The following is a 12,308-nucleotide window of genomic DNA, read 5'->3' as shown; positions in this document are numbered from 1 at the left end:
AGGGCATGGTTCTGGACTTTTTATTACAGCTCCAATTCCTTTTTCACTGTACACATGTCACTCTACCAATTAAATATCAGCTGAGGAATTAAAGTTATGTTATGCTTACTTGCTTTAGAAAGATGAAATTTCAAGACGAAGGTAACACCCACTTAATAAAGATAAGATCCAAGCAATTATTTGCAGGTTTTTCCTTGCAAAACATGGGTGACTTTTTAAACAGCCATACATACCTACACACAATAATATGCTGTTGCATGTGAAGATTTGGTACCAGAACAACTGAAATGTCAAATGCACCCATATTTGAAGTAATACTGTAAGTTTTAATTAACATTTAAGTTGAAGTAGAATCTTTTGGAAAGTAATTTAAAAAAGATTAAAAAAAAAAAATTAAAAAACACCTTCTGATTTTTAGGATTGTTCTGGTTCTGGCTTCTACTCAGCTGTGCCTTACAAGCTTATTTACCAAATCTGTTTCCTTTCTGTATGTGTTGCAGAGTCAAGTTACCTACACATCTGAAACGATTGCTGTCCCTCCCCTTGGTAGCACTTGGTTTCCCAATTAAAGCTACAATCCTGTAGGCATCAGGGTGACTTCATGTACCATCTGAACTCCATCATGACTTTGCTGCAACTATTTTTACTGTAAATGAAGATAAACAAACACATAAAGCGTTTTCAGGGCAGGGGCATTTATTACTAAATGGTGTGAAAAGCAGAACAAACATGGATTTCACTTGCAGGCTTACAAGATGTCTTTAAAGTAGTTGGAATTTGCATAATTTGGTTTAGACTGAGTAATGCTCTTTTACTATTAATTTACTTGAGGGGATCATTATGACTCTTTGGTTGGGATAAAGTGGGGAGGCCCACTTGAAGCGGCTGAAGGCAGGTTGGGAAAGGACCATTCTCGCTTCTCTGGCCAGGAGCCTTCCTCCTTTCGTCCTCCTCTTTGTCACATCCCTTTACATCCTGTGAACTCAAGGCAGGTTCACCCATCCTTCCTTTGCTGACCCAGAAAATCAAAGCCTGTAAGCACATGCAAAGGGGAACTCACATAACTCCTCTTCCAACCCCACTAATGCCCCTTGCTCTGCTGATCTGATTTTGGTCTGGAAGCAGCTCTATTTTGGAGTTTGCTTTGAAGGATCATTTGAGCATAAAGTTGTTCATGTATCTAAATAATAACTTTCTGAAATGCTCCTGTAGCCTGTTGTTCATTCCCTACACTTTGTTATGCATTGCTCCTTTTCTCATGTCTGTAAGTTTTAGACCAGGCTGACCCAATATATTCACTTCAATGGGATACATATTTTCCTCACAAAAATACCTTCATTTTTCCTTATAGGTATTATGTGGAAAGAGATAAAAATCAGGTTTTTGAAGACATCACTTTTTTGTGTCAAAAGAACATGAATGTTGATTTGGGATCTTTTTATAAAAATATTTTTGTCAGTGGTTGATTTTGGTCTTGAATCAACATTTTGTCTTTTTAAGTTAGTTTCCCCACTGCTTCTTTGCCTGTTTAGCAGACACCCTGCATAGCAATTATCTGATCTGCAACCTGGAAGGCTGTGTCACTGTTAGAACAGTACAACTGGTATTGTTGAGAAATGTTGTTGCCTTTTATTAATTTTTATTTCCCACAGTAGTTAAATCTTTAAACAGCACAGTGTTAACAGTCACCGTGGCACTCTTTTCAGAGGAACAGAATAAAACCAGCACTGCATATCAGCATCAAAGTTAGTGGTGGCAACTGGTGATGCATATGCCAGGACATACAGTTACACTACTGGAAACTAATTTCCATTTTGTAATCTGTCAGTTCCTACCTCTTCTTGATGTAATTACAGAGGTTTAATAACAAGCACTGTTTAAATCATACATTAAAAAATAGAAATTTATGAGAGTACTTGATGCTGAGTTATCGAATAAAGATAAGGTAAATATGATTGTAGATTTGGAATCTGTCATTGTTAATTGGCAGTAATTAAGCAGAAAAAAGAGCATTTGTGTGAGTGTTGGATTAATTTTGTGATTGGCTCCTGCATCATTTGGCATTTTGCAATAGTGAGGTTAAGAAGGCACTTTTGATTTCATACACCTGTTACCAAAGGGATAGCTAGTTCTTTAGGTCTCTTTCCAGATTTTTTTTTTTTCTCAAATCTATAGGAAGTTTAAGTTCTGCAAGGAAGGAGGTAATGTTTGCATTTTTTTTCTTGTGTGAAGTCCTATCATGGCTCAAACTGTTGAGTTTGTTAGGGAAGTGGAAATGTTATAGACAGAAGGTGTAAGACTGATCTGAATTGATGTTTTAATTATTGTTCATTGTCTACTTAGAAACAGACTATATATAAAGCTGTAGGTTCTCAATAACTTCATAGGCTTATGTTTAATACAGTGAAATAACTTAATCCTTTTGTGACTTATTGTTGGAATTGATCCATTTGACTTAATTTGAAATTCAGAAATAAATTTCTCTGCATCTGGACTGTTGATTCCCGAGACCGTAGTACTTTAAGTAAGAAAACACTTAGTGGGGTTGGAATAGAATGTAAAGTACTGTTTCTTCTCTCCCCTTGCCTCTTCTTTCACCAAAAGCTGACTTTATGAGCAGAGGTGGTTCTTGTTTTGTTAGCTCTATGAAGCTGCCTCAGAGATCAGGAGTTATTGTTCCGGCAAAGCAGAGAAACATGATGTGCCACTGAACATGGGAGGAATGGCTTAATATAAGGAGTTCATGGGAATCAGTGGTTTGACCTCTGTACGCCTTGTGTTCCTTTTTGTTTATCATCTCACCGTTTTCTTCTTTCAGTTCTTGCAAGTATGTATTTAAACACGCCAGGAGTCTTTGGGGCAAACTGAAGAGCAAAGTGCTATTTGTATTTATGGGTATTATGGTGAAAAGACAAATATGCAGGGGTTGTTGACCATCATGAGGTTTTTTACTTATACCTAATATGGTTGTTTCTATGAATTATATGTGTGCATGTATATAACCATTGAATATGGTATCTTGTGGCTGCTATTTGTTTTGCATCAGCTTTACTGTATTGCTTACAGTTTGTTTTTCTTTTTCGATTTGCAGGTATTTAATTAGTCAAGGAGCACATGTAGGAGCTGTAAATAGTGAAGGAGACACTCCATTAGATATTGCTGAAGAAGAGGCAATGGAAGAGCTGCTTCAGAATGAAGTAAATAGACAAGGTAATTTTGAATAGGGAAGGGTGGTTTTGTTTATTGGACACTAAATACATTTTTGAAAGCTTATGTAAGTTAGGAATTTTAAAGTCACTCAATTTATTTTCTAAGGAGAACTGTCAATACAATGTGTAGTGTTCAAGCTGTCTTCTAGGTGTTTTCACCAACCTCTTGTGAAGAAAGAGGTCAGAAGTATTGAACTCAGGTGTTGATTGGGTTTCTGCATTCACTTAACAGAATTTACATGGTATTCAGATACTAAGGACAGTGTTTAGTGCATCTGGGATATAGACTTCTATATCCCAGATTTAGACTATCTCTGAAGAGATTTCTGCCTCAGAGAGGAGAGAAATAGGCACTTCTAGGGTGACTCGTACGTCAGTTTTGTGATGAGGTGAATCCAGCCCTGAGGTAACTGTTTCTTTCCATTGACTGCAAGAAAGCATAGAATAACTGAAACAAGAGTAAGCAACTATACTGTATCCTATAAATCACCCTTTGTGTCTAGTTCTGACGTTTTGAATGCCCTTCTGCAGTGCCAAATGCCCAAAACCATGTCTTGGGATAAGGGGTTTTAGATTGCACTTGGTTTTGGCCTGAGAACCCATCATGAACCTTTAAGTTCTGCCCAGTTTTCTGTACTCTCCTGAGAGCACTATCTAAGTGAGCGTTCGTGTAACAGTTAACGGATAGGTATAAAATTTTGACAGTATCATTTGCCTTTGAAAAAGCATATTGATTCGTTTTTCCCTGCTGTTTTTACCCCTCCTGATTTCAGTGGTGTACCACTGTTTTCCATGTTCCAGTCCTCAGGTGGATTTTCCAGTGAAAGATCTTTGCAATCAGTTTCTGGTTTTTCCATTCCACAGAGGAAAGAATATTAAGTTCTTGACATCTTGAGTCCAGTAGCAATGCGCTGCTGTCCCAGCACTCCCAGTACAAGAACTGGGGTGATGTGGTCCGAGTTCTACTGTGTATTGAAGGAAGATGATACTCAGAGTGAAGATGGAGCCTTTGTGGGGCACGTGCTGTGGGACTGCATCTGCATTACTTCTAGGCTCCTGCCTGCCTTTTAAAAGGCTTCTTCCTCCTAGAAAACGTTACTTTTTTTGTAGCATTTAAGTTATATCTGCAAGACATATTTACATAATTAATAACAATTAGTTGCTTCAGGCTTTGCTCTGATGTAATTTGTGTGGTTAAACCCATTCAGTGCCCAAAGCAAATAATAAAGAGAAAGTGAATGACATGATATGCAGAGAAATAAAAGATGCATATTCATACACAGAAGTAGACTGGAGATTTCACAAAGGCTTTGATTCATTAATTTTGTCGTGTTAACTGAATTTTGATTAGCAGTTTTTATAGTTAACACACGAAGAACATCAGTTTAGATAGCTGGGAATATTTTTTTAATTTGCACTACCATTTGTCTGGTTTAATTAGTTTGGAAAACAAATGTTGTTCTCTTTTCAAACAGTACTGTCAATCTTTGCTGGAGAGTTGTTTCTGGAATGTGCCTCAACCTAAATTCTTTAAGGTTGTTTTTGAAACGTTTGACTTTACTGATGTGCTATCCTAATTGACTGTAGTAGTTCTTTGTTAAAACTGACATTATTTTGGAAAAGAACTCTTTTCCAAAATGTCTTATTTGTATTTGCTTTTTAAAAAAAAATTATTTGTTATATAGGGTTCTCTTTTTACAATGCAGAGATTCAACATTATGTGCTAATTTTTATTCTTTTGCAATGTTTAATTATTTGAACAGCCCAATTGTAAAGTTAGCATTGTCAACCTGAACTAAATTTCACAATTCACTGAAAATTTCAGTGTGGTTTATTTATTTCATATTTAAAGTTTACAATAAACTATCTATGGTACTGTCATTATAAGTCTGAGAAGAATATAGATATTCCCACACTGTAGCTGTTAGCTTCTAAAGGAATAATTCAGGTTGTTTTAAAATATCAGATTTCAGTTACTGTGGAAGTCCTCTTACATTTTTATGTCAGTTGGCTTGCTGACTGGCTAAAGGATTTTCAGAGATTGGTCTTCCTAAGATGATTTGAAAAATATATTGGTGGAATGAGTGACCATGTTGTGCGATGAAGAAACTTGCTGGGGTTGCACTTGAGCGTGGTTGGACCTCCCTGTGTGGAGAACAGGAGCTGGATCTGCTCCACGAGCATCCCTGACAGCATTTCTGCCTTCCTGATCTCAACAGGGCACCAAAGCCTGTGGTTGTATATATAACATTTACATATATATATGTGTGTATATATATATAAAATTTATTTTGCTTATATGTATGTGTATATATTTACACACACACATATATGAATGAATTTATACAAAAGTATTCTACCGAGCTTGTTTTGCTGTTAGACCACTTAGGAGTTTCAGGTTCAGAGAAACATGCTGCATCCCTCCTTCTGAATTTGTGTATGAAATTATAAGAACTAAGGGCTTTTAGCTGCAGGGATGAAATCACAGAAAATATTTGGTGATTATGGATGAGAATGCAATAGGAAGGGTATGAATCTGGATGGGGATTTGTAGTGGATATTGCACTAAATCATGAGACAGTTGTCTCAGCAAAAATATTGTAGTCATGTACTTTTGATGGCATCCTTAACTCGCATATGAAGTTAATATTATATAAAGATTGATTATTTAGCCATTATTATAATCTCTTGAAAAATGCCTAATTGCATGTACGTTGTGGCCAGAGAAGTTCATAACTCTTAAGTAGAAACTTAATTGTTTATGCTAATATGGAATTAACACTGATGTGCTGTGACAGTTTCATCTTTGACTATACATGTGGCTGAATGCAGTTATCCCTCCAACTTTGGTATTGCTTCTTGTATAAAATAAAGTGGTGCCACAGTTTTGATAACGTACATTAACTGTAAGGTCTGTGGAAAGATCAGCCCTATCTCAGTGTTACTGGTAGTGGAAGATCAGCCAATTTATTTTGAAGAAAAACAAACCTGAGTGCCAAAGAAAATCTTGCCTCTGTGTAGGTAAAACATGCAGCATGAAAATTGAGTGGACGTTATCTCTAAGTCTTGCCTTGCAGCCTTTCCGTGTGTATTTATTCTATCATTCGTTTTCGTTTCAGTTTTGTGTTGCTTAGTTGATGTTGTGAGTATGGCTTCCTACATATTGACGTTCGCAGTCAGAGTCGTTTGGTGGCAAAAGGTTGCCTGGGAAGATCTGTCAGGTTCATTGTGATTTCAGATATCTGTAAGTGATGACGTGTGACATTTTTGGTAGAAATCTGAGGAGAATCACCGTGTTAGCTCACCCTTTTTACTGCTTTTGCCAGACCTTCAGTCTTCATAGGAAAAGTTCAAACAGAGCCTTCTGTTGTACAACTATTCCTCCTTCCACAGATCAGCAGTTTGTATTTATGCCCAATTTTCACAGGCATCAGATTATATTTTAAGGAAATGTCTAACTACAGGACAAAAAAATAGGAGCCCCTGGAGACACTAAATTCATGGAGATAAGCTATAGAATAGAACATAATTCAGTTCTATGTGACATTATGGGCTTAATACAAGGAGGGATTTGCAGTGTTTGCTCATCCCGCTTTAGCAATCAGACTCCAAAATCTGACCCGCCTAGGGAGGAGATGACCAGTGATCCAAATTAATCTTCTTGTTTTACAAGTTCTGTTGTGAGGTGTGTTGGACATCAATCCAACAGCTTGCTGTCTTCGGTAACTCTGATCTCCGAATGTGACATTTCTGAGCTGTGACCCTTGGTTCAGGCTGTGGGCTACAGGTCCCCAGACAAGGCCGCCTTGTGTTCTGCTGCACATATAGCGGGACCCTGGTGATGTAATGGAATATGCAAGAGTTCTGAGACGAGGGGCTCACTACCTTGTAAGTAAAGTCATATCACTCCAATAGTAGGGAAAGCATTTTTCTACAAAGGGGAATTTATGTTTTTTCATTTTTCTTCAAAGGGAAGTCATTGGCCTAATTATTTTTCAAGCTTAAAACCTAGTTTAGTTTTATATTTTGTGAAGAGGTACATTCTAGTAAGGTATAGAGATTTTCTGACACAAACACTTCACAAATAGCAAAACTAGGTGTTTTATGGAAATTATTTCACAGCAGTGCTGAAAAACTGTTCCCTTTGCCTGTTTCATATGTTAAAAAAATTATTGTAGGACGTATTTTGTTTCTCCACATGGCTGATATCTTTGTCATGGGCCAACCCCATGTATATAGATGCCACTACCCACAGAATTCCATGTTCTCATTAGATATATTATTATTTCCAGTTTCTTGATATGATCCCTTATGTTTTAGCTTTGCAGTGTTTCAGCATTTTGTAGTTGTAGAAATTGTCTTTTACCAGTAGTGTGAAGTTTTCATTTGCACTGGTGAAAACCAGCAGACTGGAGGGAGATGTCGCTCGGCTGTGGTTTTAGTCCTGGCTTGTCCAGACCAGTTTTAAATGTTGCCTTTCCTCAGGTCTCAAGCAGGGTTAAATGTAATGGTTTGCAGCAATTTTTTAGCTGTTTATCATCCGATGTCCTCTTAAAATTATTTTTAACTGCTTAAGCAGTTATTTTGAATTACAGAAAACATTCTCAGGAGGTGAGTTAGTGAGGAGGGGTGACGTGAGGTGAATCAGGAGTTCATGATGCAGCGCAGTAGCTATTCAGTAACTCTCGGAGAGATCATTTCTCCTTTTCCAAGGAGAAACAAATGTTCCTCATTCTTAATTATAGGTAAATGTAACAGGACTCTCTTGGATGTATTGCTTAACCCAGCTTTGTTTATGTGGATAAAATGCGAACTATTACATTTGTATATAAACATTCACTACATGAAGTAAAAAGTGGGTTGATCTTCCATGCAGTATCTATAAAACATGCCTTTATATGGCTGAGGAGCCCTGAAACAATGATTCAGCATTTAAATTTATGCTGAGTTTCATTCAACGCTCACCAAATGGCACACCGTTTTCAAACCTGCTGGAAAATTTTGAATAATACCTGTTGATCAGAAAAAAAATGAAAGCATTTAGCAACAAATTTTTAATGATTTAAGGAGTTGTTAGAGTGCCAGAGAGGTTAAGTGTCTGGTGGTGTGAGTGAATACTGGGGCTGAGCTGAGCTCAGAGGCAGCGCATTGCCATCTATGGGCCGGATGAAGAAAGTGTTTGAAATGTGCGAGGAGCATTTTCATTTTCCCTGATATCTTAATAGAGTCTGGAAAACAAAAGCAAGGAGAAAGGTCTGTACAAGGTATAATAAAGGCCGTTTACATTCTGTTTTCTGTAGTTAATAATGGGAATTGTATCTAGCTTATCTCAGAGCGCAGCTTTTTATCTATGACACAAAGTTCAATTCCCATTTTTGTGCCAGTTATTAAAGTGGGATATTTTATTTAGATTGCCAAGATTTTGCTACTTTCTTCTGTTGAAATATGATCAGAAATGTACTGTCTTGTAAAATAGTATATTGATGCAGCCATTAGTCCTCTGCAGCCATTAAATCTTGTACGGGCTTCAGAAATGCAATTGTTTGTGATATTAATAAAAATCTATATTCATTATTAGCTACTTATTCTGCAAAAGCACATAATTCTTTGGGTCTTCAGGCATACCCGGAAGGTACACTTAGGCATTAACTGTTAGAAGTTCAAGATCAGGACTTAGGAAGAGCTTTGTTCTTCCTTTCTACAAAAGTGCCTCAAAACGACCAGCCACGCACAGGAGCAGCTTTACGCTAATAGGAATTTATATCGGATTCTTCGGCTGGAGAAGGTTACTCGTGCTGATAAGGACAGACAAATTTGTGATCAACAGATCATATGTAAACTATTCATTTGTGTAGTTGTGTTTTGCATGCACCACTGACGTGTAAATATGACTGTACTCTAGAGAATAATTTTCCCAGGATGTGCTGGTCTGCACTGCTGTGTCATTTGGAAAGGCGAGCAGATATGAAAGCCCGAGGAAGTTACAGTTTGCAGTGGTTCACCCATCAATATGTAGGAGCCTTCTGGAGACACAAGAATATGTGATTTATCAATATGTTATTGATTCAGAGTTCCTGGTTATCATTCTTTTTATCTGTCAGAGTTACAAAGATTATGCAATATGCATAATTTAATCTCTCTTGAGATGTATTTAGTCATGGTTAATCTTGAGAGAGTCAGTTTTGGAAGCTTCCATGTATTTAATTTTTACCACAGCATCTTTCAAACAAGTACATTTTAGCTTTTTCCTCTGCTTAGGGCTTCAACAATCTTTTGTACCTTCATGCAACTTGCATACTTAGCCTCTGGATTATGGGTTTTCATCAGTGTCTGATGGAACATAATTCTATGAAATGATTGTTTGAATTGAGGAAGTGGATGAGTCTAGGAGTTCAGTCTACTGCTTAGAACAGTAAATGTGTAACCTGCCTCAGTTATTTTGATACTCAGTGAACTTTTATCTTTTCATCTGTCCTTAGCATAAACTTTTACCAGATCTACTTTTTTTTGTTTGATTGATTGTTTTTTGATTATGTTAGTTTGTTGGGGGGAAGTGTTTAGTCATTTTTTAAAATTCAGTTATTTTTTTCTTAAGGTATTTGTAGGCAACAAATATCTGTTACTGGGTGAATTGATGGAAGAATAGTTTAAAAAGAAGTGAACTCTGTTGTAGCACTGTCGTATGCTACTGCAAACCAAACAAATGCCATGTTATGTTTCCAGAAGCATGTAATAATTATATTCCTTCTTTCTGCATTTCAGGAAATTTTTATTTGGGCGTGTCATTTTCAAGGATTTTTTTGCTCTATAATTGGGAGATTGCCACATTTGTGAAACACTAATTCACACATAACATAATAGACGTATCAGTTAACTATCCACTGCGTTACGGGTGTTTCAGCTGTGCCAATATAATTGCTTTCAGTTGGCCAGTTGGTTTCTCTGGCTTTCTAGTTACCAGTGGATTGATAAGAGCTTGACTAATCTGTTTTATTATAATCAGGTTTATCATGCTTTACAGAGTAGAATGATGCATTGTACTACATATGATTAGCTCTGTATTCTATGTCTTCTCATTTTCTAATCTTCATCTTCTAATGAAGGCCACTTCATCCGTTAGCTCAGTTTCTGCTGTATGTTGAAATGGGCAACAGGCTGGATTTCATTTGGCTTCCATATTCTGGGGATCTATTCATCCTCTAAAGGATTAATAGCTTACAGTTTCTTTGAAGACATTAGAGCCTGAAGTTGCTGTTCATTATAAAGACTTTGAAAGTTAATTAAAATTAATTAATTATGTAGAGTAGTTTTGGAAAGAGACATTCTAGCTTTGCATAATGTTGTTTGTGGTCTGCTTTATATGGTTGTGATTTGATTATTTGGACAGTTAGGAAAGTTATGTGATAGAAACATATGCAGGTCAAGCTTCAGCAGAAAACACTGAAAGAAGGGAGAATTAGATCTGAGTTAAGGATTATCTATCTCTAAAGTGTTTTAAAAATAATCTTCTATTTTGTAGGCTATAAGGAATACTGTTGAAGTTTGCAGTCTTATCTAGCAAATCAGTACCTCTTTCTAGATTTCACTTGTTTTTATGTCCAGGTTAATGCTTTGCTCCACAAGAAATTAAAAATTCAGAAGAACAGCATGTATTTCCCAAGTCCCTGCACACCAGTGTCTAAGATTAGATAAATTGTACACATAAAATAATTTTGCTGAAGTTTGGCCCGCTGGTTTTCTGTTAGAGGTCAACTCAGGTAGAATTAGTGCTCTTGATGACCACAGTTCCCAAGTACCCTTTCCTCACAAAGTTGCCACTCTTCATTCAACACACACAGAGCAATCAATGCTTGTGCATAGTTCTCTTCAAGGCCACTTTCCTCTTATGTTCTATAGATCACTCCATATGGTAGTAATTAAAAAATGCTTGCAAATACGTGCTTTGCTTTGCCCATTCAGGGTCTGAGTCGGTTTTCTTTTTCAGTGTTTAACCTGATGTGTATACTTGTAAATATTATATTGGGTTCCTCCCTTTTCATCAGTGTGTGATCACTGTTTTGTGAGACAAACTACAAAAGATTTTGGTGGGCTTGGTTTTTTTTACCTAACATGGGAAGAGATTTCCAAAGGCCTGGCTATTTGAGTATAAGGTTTCTGTTTTACAGTGACAGAGAAAACAAACTGATTTAATGAGAAATTCTTTAGAAAGTATAAAAAAACATAGTTCTGTCTTTCTTGTAAGTATTCATTCCCAGAGATACGTCCCTGTTAAAAAATTGTAGGTTTTTTTTCCACTTTCTTGCAGATACATCAAACCAGATGTATTTTGCTGCTTAGAAGGTTCAAATATCATTTTTCTCTTTTTTTAACAGGTCACTTCAGTGATTATTATTGTGATGGCAGACATTCTTAAAATCAAAGGGCCAGTTTTAGTGTTGAGGGCTTTTTTGTCCTTCTTTTGGGAAAAAATTGCATTATGCGTGCCAAGTGTCATTCAGTAATGGATGTTTCCATAACTACTTGGGGTTCATCTTCAAAGAGATGTTCATATCTAACCATTAACATCGTTCATGTTGTTTACCTCTTATTTTATTGTACCACGTAAAGGTCGTATAAGATTGGTTACGTAACTGAATTGAAGTATTTGTACTAAAATATTTTGTGTCCTTTCTTCCCCTCTCCCCCTCCCTATCTGAATTAGGTGTTGATATAGAGGCAGCTCGAAAAGAAGAAGAACGAATAATGCTGAGAGATGCAAGACAATGGCTCAACAGCGGCCATATAAATGATGTCAGGCATGCTAAATCTGGTGGTACAGCACTTCATGTAGCTGCTGCTAAGGGCTATACAGAAGTCTTAAAGTAAGTGTGGTTTAAATGGAAAATTTTCATATTTGATTATCTTATTGATATAATGCTGCTTGGAATCAAAAGGGTTGGACACTTCTGGTTTTCAGGGATTACATCTTGGAAAAAAACAATCTCTAGAACTATCTTTTCCTCAAAGATTGATTTTGTGTTTTCAGGCACTCATAAATCATAATGCTGCTAGCTTTCTGTCTTAAGTCATTCAAGATATGAACACAGTGGACCTGTTCAG

General features: G+C 36.7%; 1 protein-coding gene across 10 annotated transcripts in view; it reads left to right on the top strand.

The window, feature by feature from the left end:
- PPP1R12A (protein phosphatase 1 regulatory subunit 12A) overlaps nucleotides 1–12,308 on the top strand; it is a 117,613-nt gene that overhangs the window by 58,865 nt on the left and 46,440 nt on the right. For all 10 annotated transcript variants that reach the window (XM_065041238.1, XM_065041235.1, XM_065041301.1 and 7 more), the window contains 2 exons: nucleotides 3,092–3,210; nucleotides 11,911–12,070. In XM_065041238.1, the coding sequence (XP_064897310.1) occupies nucleotides 3,092–3,210; nucleotides 11,911–12,070 (279 nt within the window). The remainder of the gene's footprint in view (nucleotides 1–3,091; nucleotides 3,211–11,910; nucleotides 12,071–12,308) is intronic.

Source organism: Columba livia, chromosome 1, assembly GCF_036013475.1.
Source record: "Columba livia isolate bColLiv1 breed racing homer chromosome 1, bColLiv1.pat.W.v2, whole genome shotgun sequence".
Lineage (NCBI taxonomy): Eukaryota > Metazoa > Chordata > Aves > Columbiformes > Columbidae > Columba > Columba livia.
This window is presented reverse-complemented; position numbering and strand designations above follow the sequence as displayed.